The sequence below is a fragment of the Tachyglossus aculeatus genome, chromosome 1, assembly GCF_015852505.1.
Source record: "Tachyglossus aculeatus isolate mTacAcu1 chromosome 1, mTacAcu1.pri, whole genome shotgun sequence".
NCBI classification, from domain to species: domain Eukaryota; kingdom Metazoa; phylum Chordata; class Mammalia; order Monotremata; family Tachyglossidae; genus Tachyglossus; species Tachyglossus aculeatus.
Genome location: NC_052066.1, coordinates 77,375,412 through 77,396,520, shown reverse-complemented (window position 1 = coordinate 77,396,520; position 21,109 = coordinate 77,375,412). Strand labels below are relative to the sequence as shown.

The 21,109-nt window shown below is 45.3% G+C and overlaps 1 protein-coding gene across 1 annotated transcript in view; it reads left to right on the top strand.

Moving 5' to 3' along the window:
- Positions 1-21,109, top strand: part of ARHGEF4 (Rho guanine nucleotide exchange factor 4) — a 473,125-nt gene that overhangs the window by 437,058 nt on the left and 14,958 nt on the right. Inside the window, 4 exon segments of the mRNA XM_038770130.1 lie at positions 4,417-4,596; positions 16,204-16,398; positions 17,235-17,414; positions 20,020-20,252. Of these exon segments, the coding sequence (XP_038626058.1) occupies positions 4,417-4,596; positions 16,204-16,398; positions 17,235-17,414; positions 20,020-20,252 (788 nt within the window).

Genomic DNA, 21,109 nt, shown 5'->3' with positions numbered 1-21,109 from the left:
GAGGAAGGGTAAAATAATAATAATAATGCTAGTGATGGTATTTGTTAAGCACTTACTATGTGCAAAGCACTGTTCTAAGTGATGGGGGGATGCAAGGTGATCAGGTTGTCCCACATGGGGCTCACAGTCTCCATCCCCATTTTACAAATGAGGGAACTGAGGCACAGAGAAGTTAAGTGACTTGCCCAAAGCTGACAATTGGCGGAGCCAGGATTTGAACCCATGACCTCTGACTCCAAAGCCTGGGCTCTTTCCACTGAGCCACGCTGCTTCTCCAAAAGCAAGAGGTCAGTGGTGGGAAAGAGAAGAATCAGGCAAAGTGAGTAGGTTACTTGAAAGGAACAAAGAGTGTGAGCTGGTGTGTAGTGGGAGAAGGACCTGGGTTCTAATTCCAGCTAATGCCATCTCTGCCACTTGTCTGCTATGTGACCTTGGAAAGATCACTCCACTTCTCTGTGCCTCAGTTACCTCACCTGTAAAATGGAGATTAAGACTGTGAACCCCATGTGGGATGTGTGTCCAACCTGATTAGCCTGAATCTATCCCAGCACTTAGTACAGTGCCTGGAACATAGTAAACACTTAACAAATGCCATATTTTGAAAAGTGCTTCACAAATGCCATTAAAAAGAGAGGAAAGATAAGTAGGCGGGAGAAAGTTGACTGAGTGCCTTAAAACTGAGAGTCAGGAATTTCTGCTTGATGAGGAGAGGAAAGCGCAGGCAAAGGCAGTTTTTGAGGAGCAAGGAGATATATGCAGATTGACATTTTTTAAAAATGATATGGACTCCACATGAATTGTGGGCTAGAGCAGGGAGAAGTTGGAAGATCAGCAAAGAAGCTGATGCACTAGTTAAACATGAATGTGAGAAGGACCTGAATCAGTGTGGTGGCCATTTAGATGGAGAGGAAGAGTCTAGAAATGTTCTGGAGGAAGACTGACAGGATTTGGTGACAGATTGAATGCGAATGTTGAATGAATGTTGAATAGAGAAGCAGAGAGACCTCCTGGAAAGGGCATGGGTTTGGGAGTCAGAGGTCATGGGTTCTAATCCCGGCTCTGCCACTTGTCAGATGTGTGACGTTCGGCAAGTCACTTAACTTTTCTGTGCCTCAGTGACCTCATCTGGAAAATGGGGATGAAGACTGGGAGCCCTATGTGGGACAACCTGATTACCTTGTATCTGTATATATGTATATATGTCTGTACATATTTATCACTCTATTTATTTTACTTGTACATATCTATTCTATTTATTTTATTTTGTTAGTATGTTTGGTTTTATTCTCGGTCTCCCCCTTTTAGACTGTGAGCCCACTGTTGGGTAGGGACTGTCTCTATGTGTTGCCATTTTGTACTTCCCAAGCGCTTAGTGCAGTGATCTGCACACAGTAAGTGCTCAATGAATACAATTGATTGATTGATTGACCATCTCATATGTTGCCAACTTGTACTTCCCAAGCACTTAGTACAGTGCTCTGCACACAGTAAGCGCTCAATAAATACGATTAAATGAATGAATGTCCCAGCACTTAGAACAGTGCTTGGCACATAGTAAGCACTTAACAAATATCAGTGTTATTATTATTATTAGGAAGGTTGGATGAGTTGAGGATGATGCCAAGGCTATAGGCTTGAGATATAGGGAGGGTAGTGGTGGTGGGAGAGTTAGGTGGAGGAGATGATTTGGGAGGGAAGAAAAGGTCATTTTGGGACATACTGAGCTGGAGGTGCCAGAGGGACATTCATATATAGATGGCCTAATGACAAGAGGAAATGCAGGATTAAAGAGAGAGAAAAGTCAGGGTGTAGAAGTACCCAAGAATACCCTGAGAGTTGCTTGACTAATAGTGAGAAGAAACTGGGAGCCAGGAACTTCTGCCTCCACTCTGCCACTGCTTGGATATTCCTTCATTCATTCAATCGTATTTATTGAGCACTTTCTGTGTGCAGAGCACTGTACTGTGTGCTTGGGAGAGTACAATATAACAATAAACAGGCACTTTCCCTGCCCACGATGAGCTTAGTGGACAAACAGTGTGGCCTAGGAGAGAAACAGACCTGAGAGTCAGAGGACCTGGGTTCTAATCCCAGCTCTGCCACTTGTCTGAAACATCACTTTGGGCAAATCATTTAACTTCTCTGTGATTCAGTTTCCTCATCTGTAAAATGGGGTTAAATCCTACTCCCTCCTACCTAGACTGTCAGCCCCGTGAGAGACAGGGACTGTGTCCAACTTGATAACCTTGTATCTACCCCATTGCTTAGAACAGTGCTTGGCACATAGTAAGACTTTACAAATATCATTATTATTATTATTCTGCAGGTGGATATGAGGGCTGCCCACAAGACAGCAGCAGGATAGGGGGACAGAAGACAGTGTCAGCCAGGTAGATGTGCTGAGGATGGGTGTCCCTTGCAGGGCTTGAAGAGAGACCAGCAGGATGCATCTTGAAGTAACTTTGTCCCATCATTACTTTGCAGCCTCAGCTAACTTTGGTTTGGTCTACATAGATGTGGGCAGAATTTGACATTTTTATCAGCCCAGATATTCTCTTCAGCATTGCATCTGACCCATGCAGGACTAGGCAGGATAACTTGAAGAGTTCAACCCCTTAGCAATCTTGCAAAATACATGGTTTGCAAAATAGGAACCATCAGGCTTTTAGACTGTGAGCCCACTGTTGGGTAGGGACTGTCTCTATATGTTGCCAACTTGTACTTCCCAAGCGCTTAGTACAGTGCTCTGCACACAGTAAGTGCTCAATAAATACAATTGATTGATTGATCAGGCAGTCACTTCCCAAAGGTTTTCCATCACTTCCTCACCAGTGTATTTACCCCTCCTCATATTTCTCTTGATTCCTGCTGTTTTTCAAGAGAATAATAATAGCAATAATAATGATATTTGTTTAGCACTTACTATGTGCCAAGCACTTTTCTAAGCGCTGGGGTAGATAAAAGGTAACCAGGTTGTCCCATGTGGGGCTAATAGTCTTAATCCCCATTTTAGATATATACTTTCTCCTCACCTCAAAACCTTCCCCTGTTTCCTCACTTCCCTCTGCACCGAGCAAAAATTCTTCACAGTTGGCTTCAAGGGCCTCCACTAACTCACCCCCACTTTATGTGTCTACTTTCTTCACTAACCCACTCTCTTCATTCCTCCCAAGCTAGCATCTTAACTGCTCCTAACACTTGAGTTTCTCACCTCCATCCGGTTGCCCACATTATTTTTCCAGCTTGGAACTCCCTCCTCTCCCTCCCTTCTCTGATTAATGAATGCCTAGTATCCCAAGTCGTGCCATCCCATCAGCCGACTCTAGCACTTTATTATTATTACTAGTAATAATAATAATAATGATAAAAATAATAACTGTGTTTGAGAAGCAGCATGGCATAGTGGATAGAGCATGGGCCTGGGAGTTAGAAGGTCATGGGTTCTAATCCTGTCTCCACCACTTGCCTGCTGTGTGACTTTGGGCTCTTACAGCAGGCCGGGAACTGTACTAAGTGCTTGGGAGAGTGCAGTACAAAGGTGATCGTAAACAATAATAACTGTGGGTATTTGTGAAGTGTTTACTATGTGCCAGGCACTGTACTAAGTGCTGGGATGGATACAAGCAATTCGGGTCGGGCAGAGTCCCTGTCCCATGTAGGGCTTGCAGTCTCAATTCCCATTTTACAGATAGGGTAACTGAGGCCCGGAGAAGTGAAGTGACTTGCACAAGGTTACACAGAAGACACGTGGCAGAGCCAAATGCCTCAATCATTATTATTATCATCATTACTATAAATAGTTATGCACCTGTAATTTATTTTAATGTCTGTCTCTACCTCTAGAATATAAGATTAGAGCCCATGACCTTTTCCCTGCCTTCGAGGAGCTTACAGTCTAGTAGACTGCAATGGCACTGTTAACTCCTTCTTGAGAAGCAGCGTGGTTCAGTGGAAAGAGCATGGACTTTGGAGTCAGAGGTCATGGGTTCAAGTCCCGGCTCCGCCAATTGTCAGCTGTGTGACTTTGGGCAAGTCACTTCACTTCTCTGTGCCTCAGTTACCTCGTCTGTAAAATGGGGATTAAGACTGTGAGCCCCCCGTGGGACAACCTGATCACCTTGTAACCTTCCCAGCGCTTAGAACAGTGCTTTGCACATATTAAGTGCTTAATAAATGTCATTATTATTATTATTGATAGAGCTATTCCATGTTAATTGATGGGGAGCCGTGTAGTTCAGCGTCCCTCACTGGAGGACATGATGGTGTTCAGATCTCTCCTTCATGCGAGCACATGGGAGGATGATCGAGCATTATGAAGTAGACGAGGACGACGTCGGTGAAGTTCATTCCCTCTTCCACCTCGGTGTTTCAGTTCCCCATCGCTAACCGGCCTTGCTTTGTTGGCTCTTTTCACAGCTGATCAGTGATGGCAGTGTGGTGTATGCAGAGGCCCTGTGGGATCATGTCACCATGGATGACCAAGAACTGGGATTCAAAGCCGGAGATGTCATCGAAGTAATGGATGCAACCAACAAAGAGTGGTGGTGGGGAAGGATCCTGGACAGCGAGGGCTGGTTTCCTGCCAGCTTTGTACGAGTAAGTCCCTCTCCCTTATAATTTCCTTCAGTCAAATCCCACGGCCACTGGCTTGTGGCATAGAATTGATAAAATGCCAAATACGTTGTGCCTCAATCAATCAATCAATCAATTGTATTTATTGAGCGCTTACTATGTGCAGAGCACTGTACTAAGCGCTTGGGAAGTACAAATTGGCAACACATAGAGACAGTCCCTACCCAAGTGGGCTCACAGTCTAAAAGGGGGAGACAGAGAACAGAACCAAACATACCAACAAACTAAAATAAATAGGATAGAAATGTACAAGTAAGATAAATAAATAAATAAATAAATAGAGTAATAAATATGTACAACCATATATACATATATACAGGTGCTGTGGGGAAGGGAAGGAGGTAAGATGGGGGGATGGAGAGGGGGACGAGGGGGAGAGGAAGGAAGGGGCTCAGTCTGGGAAGGCCTCCTGGAGGAGGTGAGCTCTCAGCAGGGCCTTGAAGGGAGGAAGAGAGCTAGCTTGGCGGATGGGCAGAGGGAGGGCATTCCAGGCCCGGGGGATGACGTGGGCCGGGGGTCGACGGCGGGACAGGCGAGAGCGAGGTACGGTGAGGAGATTAGCGGTGGAGGAGCGGAGGTTGCGGGCTGGGCAGTAGAAGGAGAGAAGGGAGGTGAGGTAGGAGGGGGCGAGGTGATGGACAGCCTTGAAGCCCAGGGTGAGGAGTTTCTGCCTGATGCACAGATTGATCGGTAGCCACTGGAGATTTTTGAGGAGGGGAGTAATATGCCCAGAGCGTTTCTGGACAAAGATAATCCGGGCAGCAGCATGAAGTATGGATTGAAGTGGAGAGAGACACGAGGATGGGAGATCAGAGAGAAGGCTGGTGCAGTAGTCCAGACGGGATAGGATGAGAGCTTGAATGAGCAGGGTAGCAGTTTGGATGGAGAGGAAAGGGCGGATCTTGGCAATGTTGCGGAGCTGAGACCGGCAGGTTTTGGTGACGGCTTGGATGTGAGGGGTGAATGAGAGAGCGGAGTCGAGGATGACACCAAGGTTGCAGGCTTGTGAGACGGGAAGGATGGTAGTGCCGTCAACAGAGATGGGAAAGTCAGCCTCATCGTGAACAACACAGGGGAAGGGCTTTAGGAACTAGCCTGGCATCTCTGAACTCAATTCAAAGGCACTTCCACTTATGGGACTCCTCACTCCTCAAAAATCTTTGAGGGATGCCCATTCTGCTCCTCATCAAGGACAAACTCCTGGACATTGATATTAAGGTATTCCATCAGTGTGGCTCAGTGGAAAGAGCATGGGCTTTGGAGTCAGAGGTCTTGGGTTCAAATCCCAACTCTGCCAATTGTCAGCTGTGTGACTTTGGGCAAGTCACTTAACTTCTCTGTGCCTCAGTTACCTCATCTGTAAAATGGGGATGAAGACTGTGAGCCCCCCCCGTGGGACAACATGATCACCTTGTAACCTCTCCAGTGCTTAGAACAGTGCTTTGCACATAGTAAGTGCTTAACAAATTCATTCATTCATTCAATCATATTTATTGAGCTCTTACTGTGTGCAGAGCACTGTACAAAGCACTTGGGAAGTACAAGGCGGCAACATATAAAGACGGTCCGAAGTACCAGTCGGCAACATATAGAGACGGTCACTACCCAACAATGGGCTCACAGTCTAGAAGGGGGAGACAGACAACAAAGCAAAACATGTAGACAGGTGTCTAAATAGTCAGAACAAATAGAATTAAAGCTATATGCACATCATTAGCAAAATAAATAGTAAATACGTACAAGTAAAATGGAGTAATAAATCTGTACAAATATATATACAGGTGCTGTGGGGAGGGGATGGAGGTAGGGCAGGGGGATGGGGAGGAGGAGAGGAAAAAGGGGGGCTCAGTCTGGGAAAGCCTCCTGGAGGAGGTGAGCTCTCAGTAGGACTTTGAAGGGAGGAAGAGAGCTAGCTTGGTAGATGTGCGGAGGGAGGGCATTCCAGGCCAGGGGAAGGACATGGGCCGGGGTCGACAGAGGGACAGGCGAGAACGTGGTACAATGAGGAGGTTAGCAGCAGAGGAGCGGAGGGTGCGGGGTGGGCTGTAAAAGGAGAGAAGGGAGGTGAGGTAGGAGGGGGTGAGGTGCTGGACAGCCTTGAAGCCCAGAGTGAGGAGTTTTTGCTTGATGCGTAGGTTGACAGGCAACCACTGGAGATTTTTGAGGATCTCCCTCCCCCATTCAATCTACAGTAATTGAAGCTACCAGTCTACAGTCTAGAGAAGAAGTGTGGCTCAGTGGAAACAGCACGGTCTTTGGAGTCAGAGGTCATGGGTTCAAATTTCAGCTCCACCAATTGTCAGCTGTGTGACTTTGGGCAAGTCACTTAACTTCTCTGTGTCTCAGTTCCCTCATCTGTAAAATGAGAATTAAGACTGTGAGCCCCCCATGGGACAACCTGATCACCTTGTAACCTCCCCAGCGCATAGAACAGTGCTTTGCACATAGTAAGCGCTTAATAAATGCCATCATTATTATTATTACAGCTCTCCCCATTTTGAAAGCCCTTTTAAAGACACATCTCCTCCTGAAAACCTTCCCTAACCTGGGTCATATTCCCCCAAGTACTTCCTTAGCACTTCTGCACGATCTACCCACTCAATCCACTTAAGAAAACAGCATGGTCTAGTGGATAGAGCACAGGCCTGGGAATCAAAAGTATCTGGGTTCTAATCCCGGCTCTGCCGCCTGTCTGCTCTGTGACCTTGGACAACTCACTTAACTTCTCTGTGCCTCAGTTGCCTCATCCGTAAATTGGGGATTAAGACTGTGAGCCCCATATGGGACATAGACTGAGTCCAGGCTGATTAGCTTGTATCTACTCCAGCACTTAGTACGGTGCCTGGCACATAGCAAGCTCTTGTCAAATGTCATAAAAAAAATCCACCAACCAATCACTAAGCACTTACACAGTCACACCTACCCATAGCACACGGAAACATATATCTTGACTTACGTATTCGACTATTTAAGCACTTATCTACCTATCCATTTTTTCTTCCTTTCCTTCTATCTTCTAGACTGTAAACTCATTATGGGAGGGAATTTTCTACCAATTCTGTTATATTGTACTCTCCTAAGCATTTAGTACAGTGCTCTACACACAGTAAGTGCATAATGATTGATCCGCAAATGATTTTGTGTCAGTCCCCCTGCATTAGGTTGCAATCTCCTTGAGAGTGGGGAGTGATTCTTCTTCTTCTTATTATTATTATTATCATTGTTATGGCATTCGTTAAGTGCTTACTATATGTCAAGCACTGCTCTAAGCCCTGGGGTAGATACCAATTAATCAGGTTGGATAAACCTCTCTCCCGCATGGGGCTCACAGTCTAAGTACGAGGGAGAACTGATATTGAATCCCCATTTTACAGTTGAGGAAATCAAGGCAAAGATAATTTAAGTGATTTGCCCAGGGTCACACAGCTGTCAAGTACTACTACTAATAATAATTACGATATTTGTTAAGCGATTTCTATATGCCAGGCACTGTACTAAGTACTGGGGTGGATACAAGCAAATCACGTTGAACACAGTCTCAATCTCATGGGTTCCCAGTTTCAATCTCCATTTTACAGATGAGGTAACCGAGGCACAGAGAAGTAAAGTGACTAGACCAAGGTCACACAGCAGACAAGTGGCAGAACCAGGATTAGAACCCATGACCTTCTGACTCTCAAGCCCGTGTTCTATCTACTACTTCATGAAGTCAGGATTAGAAACCAGGTCCCTCTGGCTCCCAGGCTCATGTTAGGCCATGTCCCTTCCCACAATTATAGGTAGAAGGAATACTCCAAAATGGTAGTTCCGCACATTTTTCATGCCCTTGGGCCCATTTGGACACTTCAGGGAGGGGTGGGGGTGTGTATGTGAGAGAGAGAAAGAGAGAGAGGGAGAGAGACAAAGTCATCATTTTCGAGTTTTAGCTAGCGCGACTTGTACCAGAATTTGCCATCTACTTTTCAAAGCAAGCTTGCTTAGGTTTGCTTCAGGGTCCACCAAGCCCTCCGCTGGTCGACCTTGATATCATCATCATCATTATCAATTGTATTTATTGAGCGCTTACTATGTGCAGAGCACTGTACTAAGCTCTTGGGAAGTACAAATTGGCAACATATAGAGACAGTCCCTACCCAACAGTGGGCTCACAGTCTAAAAGGGGGAGACAGAGAACAAAACCAAACATACTAACAGAATAAAATAAATAGATATGTACAAGTAAAATAAATAAATAAATAGAGTAATAAATATGTACAAACATATACATATATACAGGTGCTGTGGGGAAGGGAAGGAGGTAAGATGGGGGGATGGAGAGGGGGACGAGGGGGAGAGGAAGGAAGGGGCTCAGTCTGGGAAGGCCTCCTGGAGGAGGTGAGCTCTCAGCAGGGCCTCGAAGGGAGGAAGAGAGCTAGCTTGGCGGATGGGCAGAGGGAGGGCATTCCAGGCCCGGGGGATGACGTGGGCCGGGGGTCGATGGCGGGACAGGCGAGAACGAGGTACGGTGAGGAGATTAGCGGCGGAGGAGCGGAGGGTGCGGGCTGGGCTGGAGAAGGAGAGAAGGGAGGTGAGGTAGGAGGGGGCGAGGGGATGGACAGCCTTGAAGCCCAGGGTGAGGAGTTTCTGCCTGATGCACAGATTGATTGGTAGCCACTGGATATAATCCAGTCTTTACTCCCACCCAACTCCATGCCTACGTTCTTCTCTTTCTCAAACAAAATAAGCGTTCCCCCAACCCGGGTCCTCAATCCACGGTGATGGTCACATTCTCTCCTCAGCCTCCCTCCCTGTAGACTCCCTGAGAGAAGAGAAGGAGGATGGCGTACATTCATAATCACTTCCAACCCTGCTCCGTTAGGAGAGCTGTTGCCAGGGCCCCCCCCCGGCAAGTGCTGGGATCCAGTTGTCATGCATTGTGTCTGAAAGCATCACAGACACTTACATTAACAATCAGTTTGTAAATCTTTCCAGAGGGACTGAAGGAATCTGAAGGATGGACTTTTCTAACTATATTTGGAAGGTATCTATCTTCCTTACCCCTGTCTCTCTCTCTCTCGGGGGTGATTGGATTCTCACGGGAAGAACTGAAGAGACACAGCAACTTAAGGCCAAAAACGCAGCTTTGATTCATGTCCCACTTCTCCAGACTGCAGTTTTCGATTAACATTCTTTTAAGCATTTCAAAGGATGTTTTTAATCCCTTTACTCCGGGGTGACAGTGGGCACAGCACTTCCCTCTGCTGGGTAGATGGGGATCTTCGAAAGGCTATGCTTTGCCTTTCGGAAGTAGATGAAGGTTCTGGATGTCGCTTAGAACAGTGCTCTGCACATGGTAAGCGCTTAATAAATGCCATTATATATATATATATATATATATGGGTCCTAATCCCTGCTCTGCCACCTGTCTGCTCTGTGACCTTGGACAACTCACTTAACTTCTCTATGCCTCAATTACCTCATCCGTAAATTGGGGATTAAGACTGTGAGCCCCATATGGGACATAGACTGAGTCCAGGCTGATTAGCTTGTATCTACTCCAGCACTTAGTACGGTGCCTGGCACATAGCAAATTCTTGTCAAATATCATTAAAAAAAATCCACCAACCAATCACTAAGCACTTACACAGTCACACCTACCCATAGCACATGGAAACATATATCTTGACTTATGTATTCGACTATTTAAGCACTTATCTACCTATCCATTTTTTCTTCCTTTCCTTCTATCTTCTAGACTGTAAACTCATTATGGGAGGGAATTTTCTACCAATTCTGTTATATTGTACTCTCCTAAGCATTTAGTACAGTGCTCTGCACACAGTAAGTGCTTATTGATTGATCCGTAAATGATTTTGTGTCGGTACCCCTGCATTAGGTTGCAATCTCCTTGAGAGCGGGGAGGTATCATTAATTCATTAATTAATTAATTCATTCAATCGTATTTATTGAGTGCTTACTGTGTGCAGAGCACTGTACTAAGCACTTGGGAAGTACAAGTTGGCAACACAGAGACAGTCCCTACCCAACAGCGGGCTCCAAATATTCAGGCCTGCATGCCAGGGAAAATGAACACCACAGACGTTCCCATTCATTCAATCGTATTTATTGTGTGCTTACTGTGTGCTGAGCACTGTACTAAGCCCTTGGGAAGTGCAAATCGGCAACATATAGAGATGGTCCCTACCCAACAATGGGCTCACAGTCTAGAATAATAATAATAATAATAATAATAATAATAATAATGGTATTTGTTAAGCACTTACTATGTGCAAAGCACTGTTCTAAGCACTGGGAAGGTTACAAGGTGATCACGTTGTCCCACGGGGGGCTCACAGCTTTAATAGTCGTTTTACAGACAAGGGAACTGAGGCACAGAGAAGTTAAGTGACTTGCCCAAAGTCACACTGCTGACAGTTGGTAGAGCTGGGATTTGAATCCATGACCTTCTGACTCAGAGCCATGCTGCTTCTCCTTACGATAATGCCCTCCAATGCCCACCTACCCAGGCTACATTCATTCATTCAATCGTATTTATTGAGCGCTTACTGTGTGCAGAGCACTGTACTAAGCTCTTGGGAAGTACAAGTTGGCAACATATAGAGACGGTCCCTACCCAACAGTGGGCTCACAGTATATTATATGCACATATGTGCATATGTATAATTTATATGTACAAATATACACAGTATGAGAGAGAGAGAGAGAGAGAAGCAGTGTGTCCTAATGGATAGAGCACGGGCCTGGGAATCAGAGGAACTAGGTTCTAATCCCAGCTCTGCCACTTGTCTGCTGTTTGACCTTGGGCTAGTCACTTCAATTCTCTGTGCCTCAGTTACCTCATGAGTAAAATAGGGATTATGATTTTGAACCCTTCTGGGGCAGGGACTGAGTCCAACCTGACTGGCTTGTATCTACCCCAATGCTTAGCACAGGGCCCGACACATAGCATGCACCTAACAAATACCATGAAGAGAGACAGAGAGCAATATATGCATATACATATATATTTACATTTGCATAGCATGTACATGGTACCCTTTTAACTATGCCTTTCTAAGAATTTGAGAACTTTAAGACAATTAGTTTGTCAGTCATTCGTATTTATTGAAGGCTTGCTGTGTGCAGAGCACTGTATTAAGCACAATATAACAGACACATTTTCTGACTACAATGAGCTTACGGTCTAGTGGGAGAGGCAGTCATTAATATAAACAAATAAAATTACAGGTTTTACATAAGTTCTGTGAGTTCGGGGGCAGAGGGGATGAATAAAGGGAGAAGTAGAAGGTGACACAGAAGGGAGTGGGAGAAGAGGAAAGGAGCGCTTAGTCAGGGAAGGCCTCTTGGAGAAGATGTGCCTTCAGTAAGACTTTGAAGATGGGGAGAATAATCATCTGTCAGATATGAACAGGGAAGGTGTTCCGGGACAGAGGCAGTGGGTCGACAGTGAGATAGACAAGATTGAGCTACACTGAGAAGGTTGGCATTAGAAGAGTGAATTGTGTAGGCTGGTACCTAAAACTCTAAAAACGATGGTAAAAATCCTCTTTCTTTCATTTATTCATTCAATCGTATTTATTGAGCGCTTACTATGTGCAGAGCATTGTACTAAGCGCTTGGGAAGTACAAGTTGGCAACATAAAGAGATGGTCCTTACCCAACAACAGGTTCACAGTCTAGAAGGGGGAGAGGGGAGACAGGCAACAAAACAAAACACGTAGACAGGGGTCAAGTCATCAAAATAAATAGAAAGCTAGATGCACATCATTAGCAAAATAAATAGAATAGTAAGTATGTACAAGTAAAAGAAATAGAGTAATAAATCTGTACAAATATATGCAAGTGTTGTGGGGAGGGGAAGGAGGTAGGATGTGGGGGTATGGGGAGGAGGAAAGGAAAATGGAGACTCAGTCTGGGAAGGCCTCTTGGAGGAGGTTAGCTCTCAGTAGGGCTTTGAAGGGAGGAAGAGAGGTAGCTTGGAGGATGTGCGGAGGGAGGGCATTCCAGGCCAGGGGGAGGACGTGGGCCGGGGGTCGATGGCGGGACAGGCGAGAGCGAGGTACGGTGAGGAGATCAGCGGTGGAGGAGCGGAGGGTGCGGACTGGGCTGTAGAAGGAGAGAAGGGAGGTGAGGTAGGAGGGGGCAAGGTGATGAAGAGCCTTGAAGCTGAGAGTGAGGAGCTTTTGCTTGATTCGTAGGTTGACTGGCAACCACTGGAGATTTCTTACTTTATACATTCTCATTCTTACCTTTTCCTTCTTGGCTCCAGAATGTTTTCTTCTTTCCCTCAGTCATCCTAAAGGGAAACCCAAAAGCCATGACAATAATATTATTATTCTGTAATACAAAGCATGTCTAAGGGCCGATACTGGAAATTGCCAGAAAATAAGGTGGCAACACTATTTCTATTGGCAATAGGCGCTATCTTTTTTTCTTTCAGGAACAGCAAAGAGAAAGTACCCCCTAAAAAACTATATCAGTCCTTTTTATTTAATAATCAATATTAGAAAGACTGGGCTGCCATCTACTGGTTAGGCCTGTAGATGCACGTGTGGTCTGAGCCAGTTGCTAACAGCGGAACCAAATATATACGGATTTTCTTTAACCTAAATTTTGTGGCATCCTTTCCGGTTCTGAATTTGTATCTACCCCAGCGCTCAGAACAGTGCCTGGCACATAGTAAGCACTTAACAAGTACCATCAATATTAATTATTATTATTAAATGCTCAATAAATAGGACTGACTGACCTGGCGGTGACGGTCTGAACCCCAGACTGGGATAGATGGCATCTATCCTCCCTAGCCCAGCTCCAGAGATCATTTCATTTGTAAAATAGGGATTAACACTGTGAGCCCCGTGTGGGGCATGGACTGTGCCCGACCTGATTTGTTTGTATCCACTCCAGCGCTTAGCACAGTGCCTGGAACACAGTAAGAGCTTAGCAAAAGCCAGAGGTATTATTATTATTTCTTCACCTTCACAGGGTCCCCGGATCTGACCCTCACTGCCCCCACAGACACATGACCTCCATCTCTCAGCCATTCATTCAATCATATTTATTGAGCTCTTACTGTGTGCAAAGCACTGTACTAAGCGCTTCTCCACTGGCTCTGTTGCTCCTTCCTCTGCCTTTCCCTCTGTCCTATGCCACCTCCCACAGCCTCTGGCAGGTTTTCAGCTGATTCCACCTCCTTCCTTTATGCTCTACTTTTAAAAGTCACAAGTCCCTAACCATGTTAATGGTTGCCAACTTGTACTTCCCAAGCGCTTAGTACAGTGCTCTGCACACAGTAAGCGCTCAATAAATACGATTGATGATGATGATGATGATGTTAATACAACCGCTAGGGCATGAGGGCAGACCCCATCCCCAACTCTCCCTTGCTGCATGGGATTCATTGTATTGTACTCTCTCAAGTGCTTAGTACAACGCTTTGCACACCGTAAGCACTCAATAAATATGACTGACTGAATTAATTTGTGGCAGCTCTGCCAATTTGGGGGAGACAGGAGGGCTCCAATAAAGATCCACAAAGAGCACACATGAGTTTTCCACTGGCCACTCTGCTCCTGTGGTCCAGACTGCCACTACCAGCTCAATCAGTACCTCACCGTACCTCGTTCTCGCCTGTCCCGCCATCGACCCCCGGTCCACGTCATCCCCCGGGCCTGGAATGCCCTCCCTCTGCCCATCCGCCAAGCTACCTCTCTTCCTCCCTTCAAGGCCCTGCTGAGAGCTCACCTCCTCCAGGAGGCCTTCCCAGACTGAGCCCCTTCTTTCCCTCCCTCGTCCCCCTCTCCATCCCCCCATCTTAACCTCCTTCCCTTCCCCACAGCACCTGTATATTTGTATATATGTTTGTACATATTTGTTACTCTATTTATTTATTTATTTTACTTGTACACATCTATTCTATTTATTTCATCTTGTTAGTATGTTTGGTTTTGTTCTCTGTCTCCCCCTTTTAGACTGTGAGCCCACTGTTGGGTAGGGACCATCTCTATATGTTGCCAACTTGTACTTCCCAAGCGCTTAGTACAGTGCTCTGCACACAGTAAGCGCTCAATAAATACGATTGATTTTTGATGATTGAGCATAGCGAGGCATGGCTAGATTCGAACGCTCTCCTGGTTAACTAACTTCCCCAGGGAATCCAAGGTCTCCAACTCAGCAACCTTCTTCCGGCCCTCCGGACAAGTAGCTAGGGGTAAACTCTGGTGGGTCACAGAAAGTCTAGGGAGGATGACGGGCTGATTCCTTGGTTGCTTTTGGTGATGATGATGGTATTCGTTAAGTGCTTACTATGTGCCAAGCACTGTTCTAAACACTGGTGTAGATACAAGGTAATCAGTTTGTTCCACGTGGAGCTTACGTTCTTAATCCTCATTTTACAGATGAGGTAACTGAGAACAGAGAAGTTAAGTGGCTTGCCCAAGGCCACACAGCAGACAAGTGGCGCAGCCGGGATTAGGACCCACATTCTCAGACTCCCAAACCTGTGCTCTTCCCACTAAGCCAAGCTGCTTCTCTTGCTTTTGCTGTTCATTTGCTGTCTTTGCCTGGCAAAGGAGAGATTCTAATTATTTGGTGAATTTAAGGCAACATGAGATGGACCAGGGTTCTAATCCCAATTCCACCACTTAATAACAATAAAAATAACAACTATTCTTATTATGATACCCGTTGAGTGCTTATTATGTGCCAGGCACGGTTCTAAGTGCTGGGATAGAACCAAGGTAATCAGGTTGGACAGTCCCTGTCCCATAGAGGGCTCAAAGTTTTAATTCCCATTTTACAGATGAGGTAACTGAGGACCAGTGAAGTGATGTGACTTCCTCAAGGTCACACAACAGACCTGTAACAGAGCCAGCATTAGAACCCAGGTCCTTCTGATTCCCAGTCCCATAGTCTCTCCTCTAAGCCATACTGCTTCTTGCCCACCAGGTTACTTGCCTGCTGTGTGACCTTGGGCAAGGCACCTAACTTCTCTGTGCCTCCATTTCCTCCCGTGCCAAAACGGGGATAGAGTATCTGTTCTCTCCTCCCCACTTAGACTGTGATCCCCATGTGGGACAGGGACTGTGTCTCGTCTGCTTATCTTTTATCTTTTAGAGAAGCAGCATGGTTCAGTGGTAAGAGCATGGGCTTTGGAGTCAGAGGTCACGGGTTCAAATCCTGGCACCTCCAATTGTCAGCTGTGTGACTTTGGGCAAGTCACTTCACTTCTCTGTGCCTCAGTTACCTCGTCTGTAAAATGGGGATGAAGACTGTGAGCCCCATGTGGGGCAAGCTGACCACCTTGTAACCTCCCCAGTGCTTAGAACAGTGCTTTGCACATAGTAAGCACTTAATAAATGCCATCATTATTATTACCATTATTATTTTATTTGCCTCAACAGTTAATACAGTGCTGGGCAAAGAGCAACCATGTGACAAATGCCACTATTCATTCATTCGACCGTATTTATTGAGCATTTACTGTGTGCAGAGCACTGCACTCAACCCTTGGAGGGAACGATTCAGCAAATCCAGCAATTCAGTCACTGTCATTATTATCATCTGATTTAGCTCCGAGTGAATCAGGATGAGCCCATGGAAGATTACCCTACCAAGGTAGAAGACGGCAAAGAGGAGGACGCCAGCAGTACAGCTCGCCATCAAGGCATGGTCCAGTCAAACAAAGACCAGATGAGAACCAATGTGATCAACGAGATCATCAGCACAGAGAAGGACTACATCAAGCACCTAAAGGATATCTGTGAGGTAATCAAATCCATTCAATCGGATTTATCGAGGGCTTACTGTGTGCAGTGCGCTGTACTAAAGCGCTTAATGTAAGGAGAATGAAGGAAGGAGCTCGGGGCGATGAAAAACCCGTAGTTTAGAGGACTTGAACCTCCCCCCGTAAACCGGGCTAACGGCCGCTGGCAACAATCACCCAGGTTATCACTGTGATAATAATAATGGCATTTATTAAGCACTTACTATGTGCAAAGCACTGTTCTAAGTGCTGGGGAGGTTACAAAGTGATCAGGTTGTCCCACGGGGGGCTCACAGTCTTAATCCCCATTTTACAGATGTGGTAACTGAGGCACAGAGCAGTTAAGTGATTTGCCCAAAGTCACACAACTGACAATTGGTGGAGCCGGGGATTTGAACCCATGACCTCTGACTCCAAAGCCCGGGCTCTTTCCACTAGAAAGCCAGAAGCTGGGAAAGGAGGTAGCCCAACCCCTCTTCTGGCTAATTAGCACCACAGCTTGCCCCACTTAGGCCTACTGTTGGGTCACTTGAAGGGCACAGCAGATGGTCAAGAAAATAGGTTTTCTTTCAGTGAGGCAGGTTGCCTGTGGAAGGTTACATCTTGGTCAGAGGTTATATTCTCTTCCCTTTCCTTATACCTTCCTTTATCATCTTCTCACCCCATTGCTCTCAATGGTTGATTGCCATCTCAAGTTCAATGTATAAAGCACAACGAGTAAAGCTTTTACTTGCATGGTTTGAAGCTCAGGGGAAAGGAGCCCTATTGCAAGGTGAATTGCCTCTCTTGCTTAACTATCAGTAATCACAGCAGACTCACTCATGTGAATTTTTCACAGGGTTATATAAAACAGTGCCGTAAAAGGGCAGACATGTTTACAGAGGAACAGCTAAGGACAATTTTTGGCAACATTGAGGATATCTACAAATGCCAGAAGAAATTTGTAAAAGCTCTGGAGAAGAAATTCAACAAGGACTACCCTCACTTGAGTGAAGTTGGCTCCTGCTTTTTGGAATATGTAAGTGAAACGCTGTCTTGGGGGAGAGAGGAATGTAACAGGTCATCCCAGTGACACCCTCAGAAATCCAGCTTGGATGACAGTTAGGATTCACAGGATGCCTAATGTCTGCTCCCATTGGAAGTATATGACAAACTTTCCCTTTCCTGGGGACTAGATCATTTTCTCTCATTGTACATTGTATCTAAATGCTGATGGAGGAGCAGGTGAAATTCAGGATTGCTCTTTAATAAAGTGAACGAATACTTGAATTATATGTATAAAATAATTGGTTCCATGTTGAATTTTAATAGCTATTTCACCGTGAGGCCCACGTGGGATACAGACCATGTCCAACCTGATTATCTTACATCTGCCCCAGCACTTAGAACAATGCCTGGCACACAATAAACGCTTAACAAATACCATAAAAATTGTGAGAATGGACCTCAAAAGTCTAAACTGAATTCTCCTTTTCCTACAATTAAAAAGGGGAATTTTTCATTTAACTCCCTCTCGTTCAGTAATAAAAATCCAAGGGCCAATCCTGCCTTCTATTTTAAGCTAATGGGAACAGAGGGTCAGGCTAGCTGAGGATAAACTGATGCCAACATGAGTTTCAGTTGGCAGTTATCACTGGGAGAAACTGGTATTCAGAGGTATTTAAGGTTTTGCAGCTCACCGGCCACGTCAGACAAAATCTTGGGCTGCTATAGAGGCTAGGTCTGTCAGCATTCAGAGCCTGACAAAAGGGAAAAGAGAATTAGGAATTTTCCAATGACCCTTGGATTTACATCCCTCAGGCAAGCCGGAAGTTGAGTATTTTGTCATAGTTTTAAAGAGAGAGCAAAAGAAAGAAAATACAGATGTTTTTTCTACAGTCCTCTTGGAAAGTATGCCCAAAATATTTTTTACTGATGTGAGTAAATTGGTCTCTGGCTGTAGCATAAGAGTTCTGTTCATGCTGATCACCTAGAATGCAGCCAGAAATCCTCTGACTGATTGCGGTGCACATTGATTCTGTGCATTCATAAGGTAAAGCTATTGCACACCCGAAGCCAGACATTCAGCTTTATTTCTGGAGAAGAGAAAAAGAGACCCCAAAGAGTGAAATTCCAGGTTTGAACTTAGGTGTAAGATGTAAAGGAGGACATATTCCTCAATAAGGTTAGTCCTGAAGCTGTGGAGTTCTGCACAGCTGTTTGGGGAGGATGGGAAAGGAATGTCTAAAACAAAACATCACACAAAACCAAAAAAACCCCCGCCCCTCAACTATTTTGGGTGCAAAGATTTTTTTCCCCTTGAATTCCTCCCTTTACTGCTGATTAAGCCCTATTGGGAACTCCTCACTTCCCCCCAACTTACCAGAGTTTTAAAAAGTATTCGGTGCATGTTCATAAACCATGTATTATAACTGATGGAAAGTTATTTTCTCAGAAGAATTGTTCTAAAAATAGTGTTTGTCTTATATTTTCCTGAAAATAGGAGATGTTTCCAATACATACATAATGCCTTATTGAAGATCCCCCCATCATTCTTTCATTCATTCAGTCGTATTTATTGAGCACTTACTGTGTGCAGAGCACTATGCTAAATGCTTGGGAGAGTAAAATACAGTAATAAACAGACACATTCCCTGTCCATAACGAGCTTATTGTCAATCAATTAATGGTATTTACTAAGTGCTTTCTCTGTGCAGAACACTGTACTAAGCACTTGGGAATACAATACAGTAGAACTGGCTCCAGAAAGAATTACTGAAAAAGCAAATGGAATCCCAGAGAAATGAGACAAAAATAAGGCATCATTCCTCCTGTGGGATCTATTGAAATATTACTGGAATAAAATCTGGAGCTAGCCATCAGGACTAATTACCTAGGCAGCCACTGGTCAGAGGGACTCTTGCACAGGATTGTGTTTCTTGGTCCACTAGTATTTGGTGATGTGAGCAAGTGACTGTGTGATTCCCACTATGTCTCAATCAGTCAGTGGTATTTACTGCTCGCTTACTTAGTGCACAGCATTATCCTAAGCGCTTGGGAAAGTACAAGACAATAAATCCGGTGGGCATGATCCCTACTCACAAGAAGCAGCATGGCCTAGTGGATAGAGCACGGACCTGGGTTCTAATCCTGATTCTGCCCCATGTCTGCTGTGTGACGTTGGGCAAGTCACTTCTCTGCCTCATTAACCTCATCTGTAAAGTGGGGATTAAGACTCTGAGCCCCGTCCGAGACATGGACTGTGTCCAACCTGATTGGCTTGTATCTACCCTAGTGCCTGGCACATATTAAGTGCTTAACAAATACTATAAAAAATAAGTTTGCAGGACAAGAATGTAAGGATATCTACAAGTCTTGATTCCCCACAAGAAAAATAAGGCAGTAACACCTCCTTTCTGTCTCCGCTGCCTCCTCGTCTTCAGTAGCAGAAACATAATCATCATCAAAAATGTGGTCTTTCTAATACTAATAGTTCCTTGGGCACACATATTATGATTGCTATTATTAGCAGAGGATAATCCAAGCAATGCCACTTGATGCTTCCCTTCCCTCTGTAGAACAGACCCAAGAAAGAAAATGAGAAATCCTACTGAAAAGTCACGTGTCCTTTCATCCTATTTCAGGAAACGGATTTTCAGATCTACTCCGAATACTGCAATAACCACCCCAACGCCTGCACGGAGCTTTCTAAACTCACCAAAGTGAATAAGTACGTCTATTTCTTTGAAGCCTGCCGGTTGCTGCAGAAGATGATTGACATCTCCCTGGACGGATTCCTGCTGACTCCGGTGCAGAAAATCTGCAAGTACCCATTGCAGCTGGCCGAACTCCTCAAGTACACCAACCCCCAGCACAGGTACAGTCTTCTCAAGCGAGCTGAACTCCGAACCAGCTGAGCTCTGAAACTTGCGCCGGGTGCTGGAGTGGTGGGTTGTGTGAGTTCTGGGGGACTTGCCCTTCAGCGGCAAGGATGATCTTGCTCCGAGAGGCAGGGTTTCATGGCTCACTCTTCCAGGTTGACACTGCATTCACCACCCAGAGCTCAGGTCTACCTGTAAAGATGATGTGCTGAAGCTGTCAGCTCCTCCAGTGACCAGTCATGGTTATCCTGGGAAGAGGGAGAAGGGGCTCCTTTATCTTCCCTTCCCTTCACTGTGTTAAAGAGGAGCTGATGCCAGCTTTGGGGGCATTTTCCTGCTTATTAGCACCTCCACCAGAAGATGTGGAGGAAGTAAAGCAAGTAAGGTTAGTCAAAAAGCTTTGGAATAACAACAATAATAATAATAATAATGGCATTTATTAAGCACTTACTATTTGCAAAGCACTGTTCTAAGCGCTGGGGAGGTTACAATGTGATCAGGTTGCCCCACGGGGTGGCTCACAAGAGGAAAAAGGGGAAAGGAAAGGGGAGAGGAAATGAAAACTATGGGCTAAGTGAGGGCCATTAAATGAAGGCCAAGGATTATCCACAGGCCCGCCCTCTCCCACATTAGCACAGGAACTTGAGGGTCAGGTGTCAAATCTAGAATAAATAATGTCCATTCTCTTCTTTGATAATCCCCCAAATTCCATGCTCAGTGAGGCAGGTAGAGCTGCCCCAGGCCAAATAAACAACTGATGGGGAAAGAAAAAGGCCTATGGAACCCATCTGCTTTTTAACTGGGTAAATATCCACAACCTCCATTTTAAACTAGACCAAAGTGTGATTAGCGG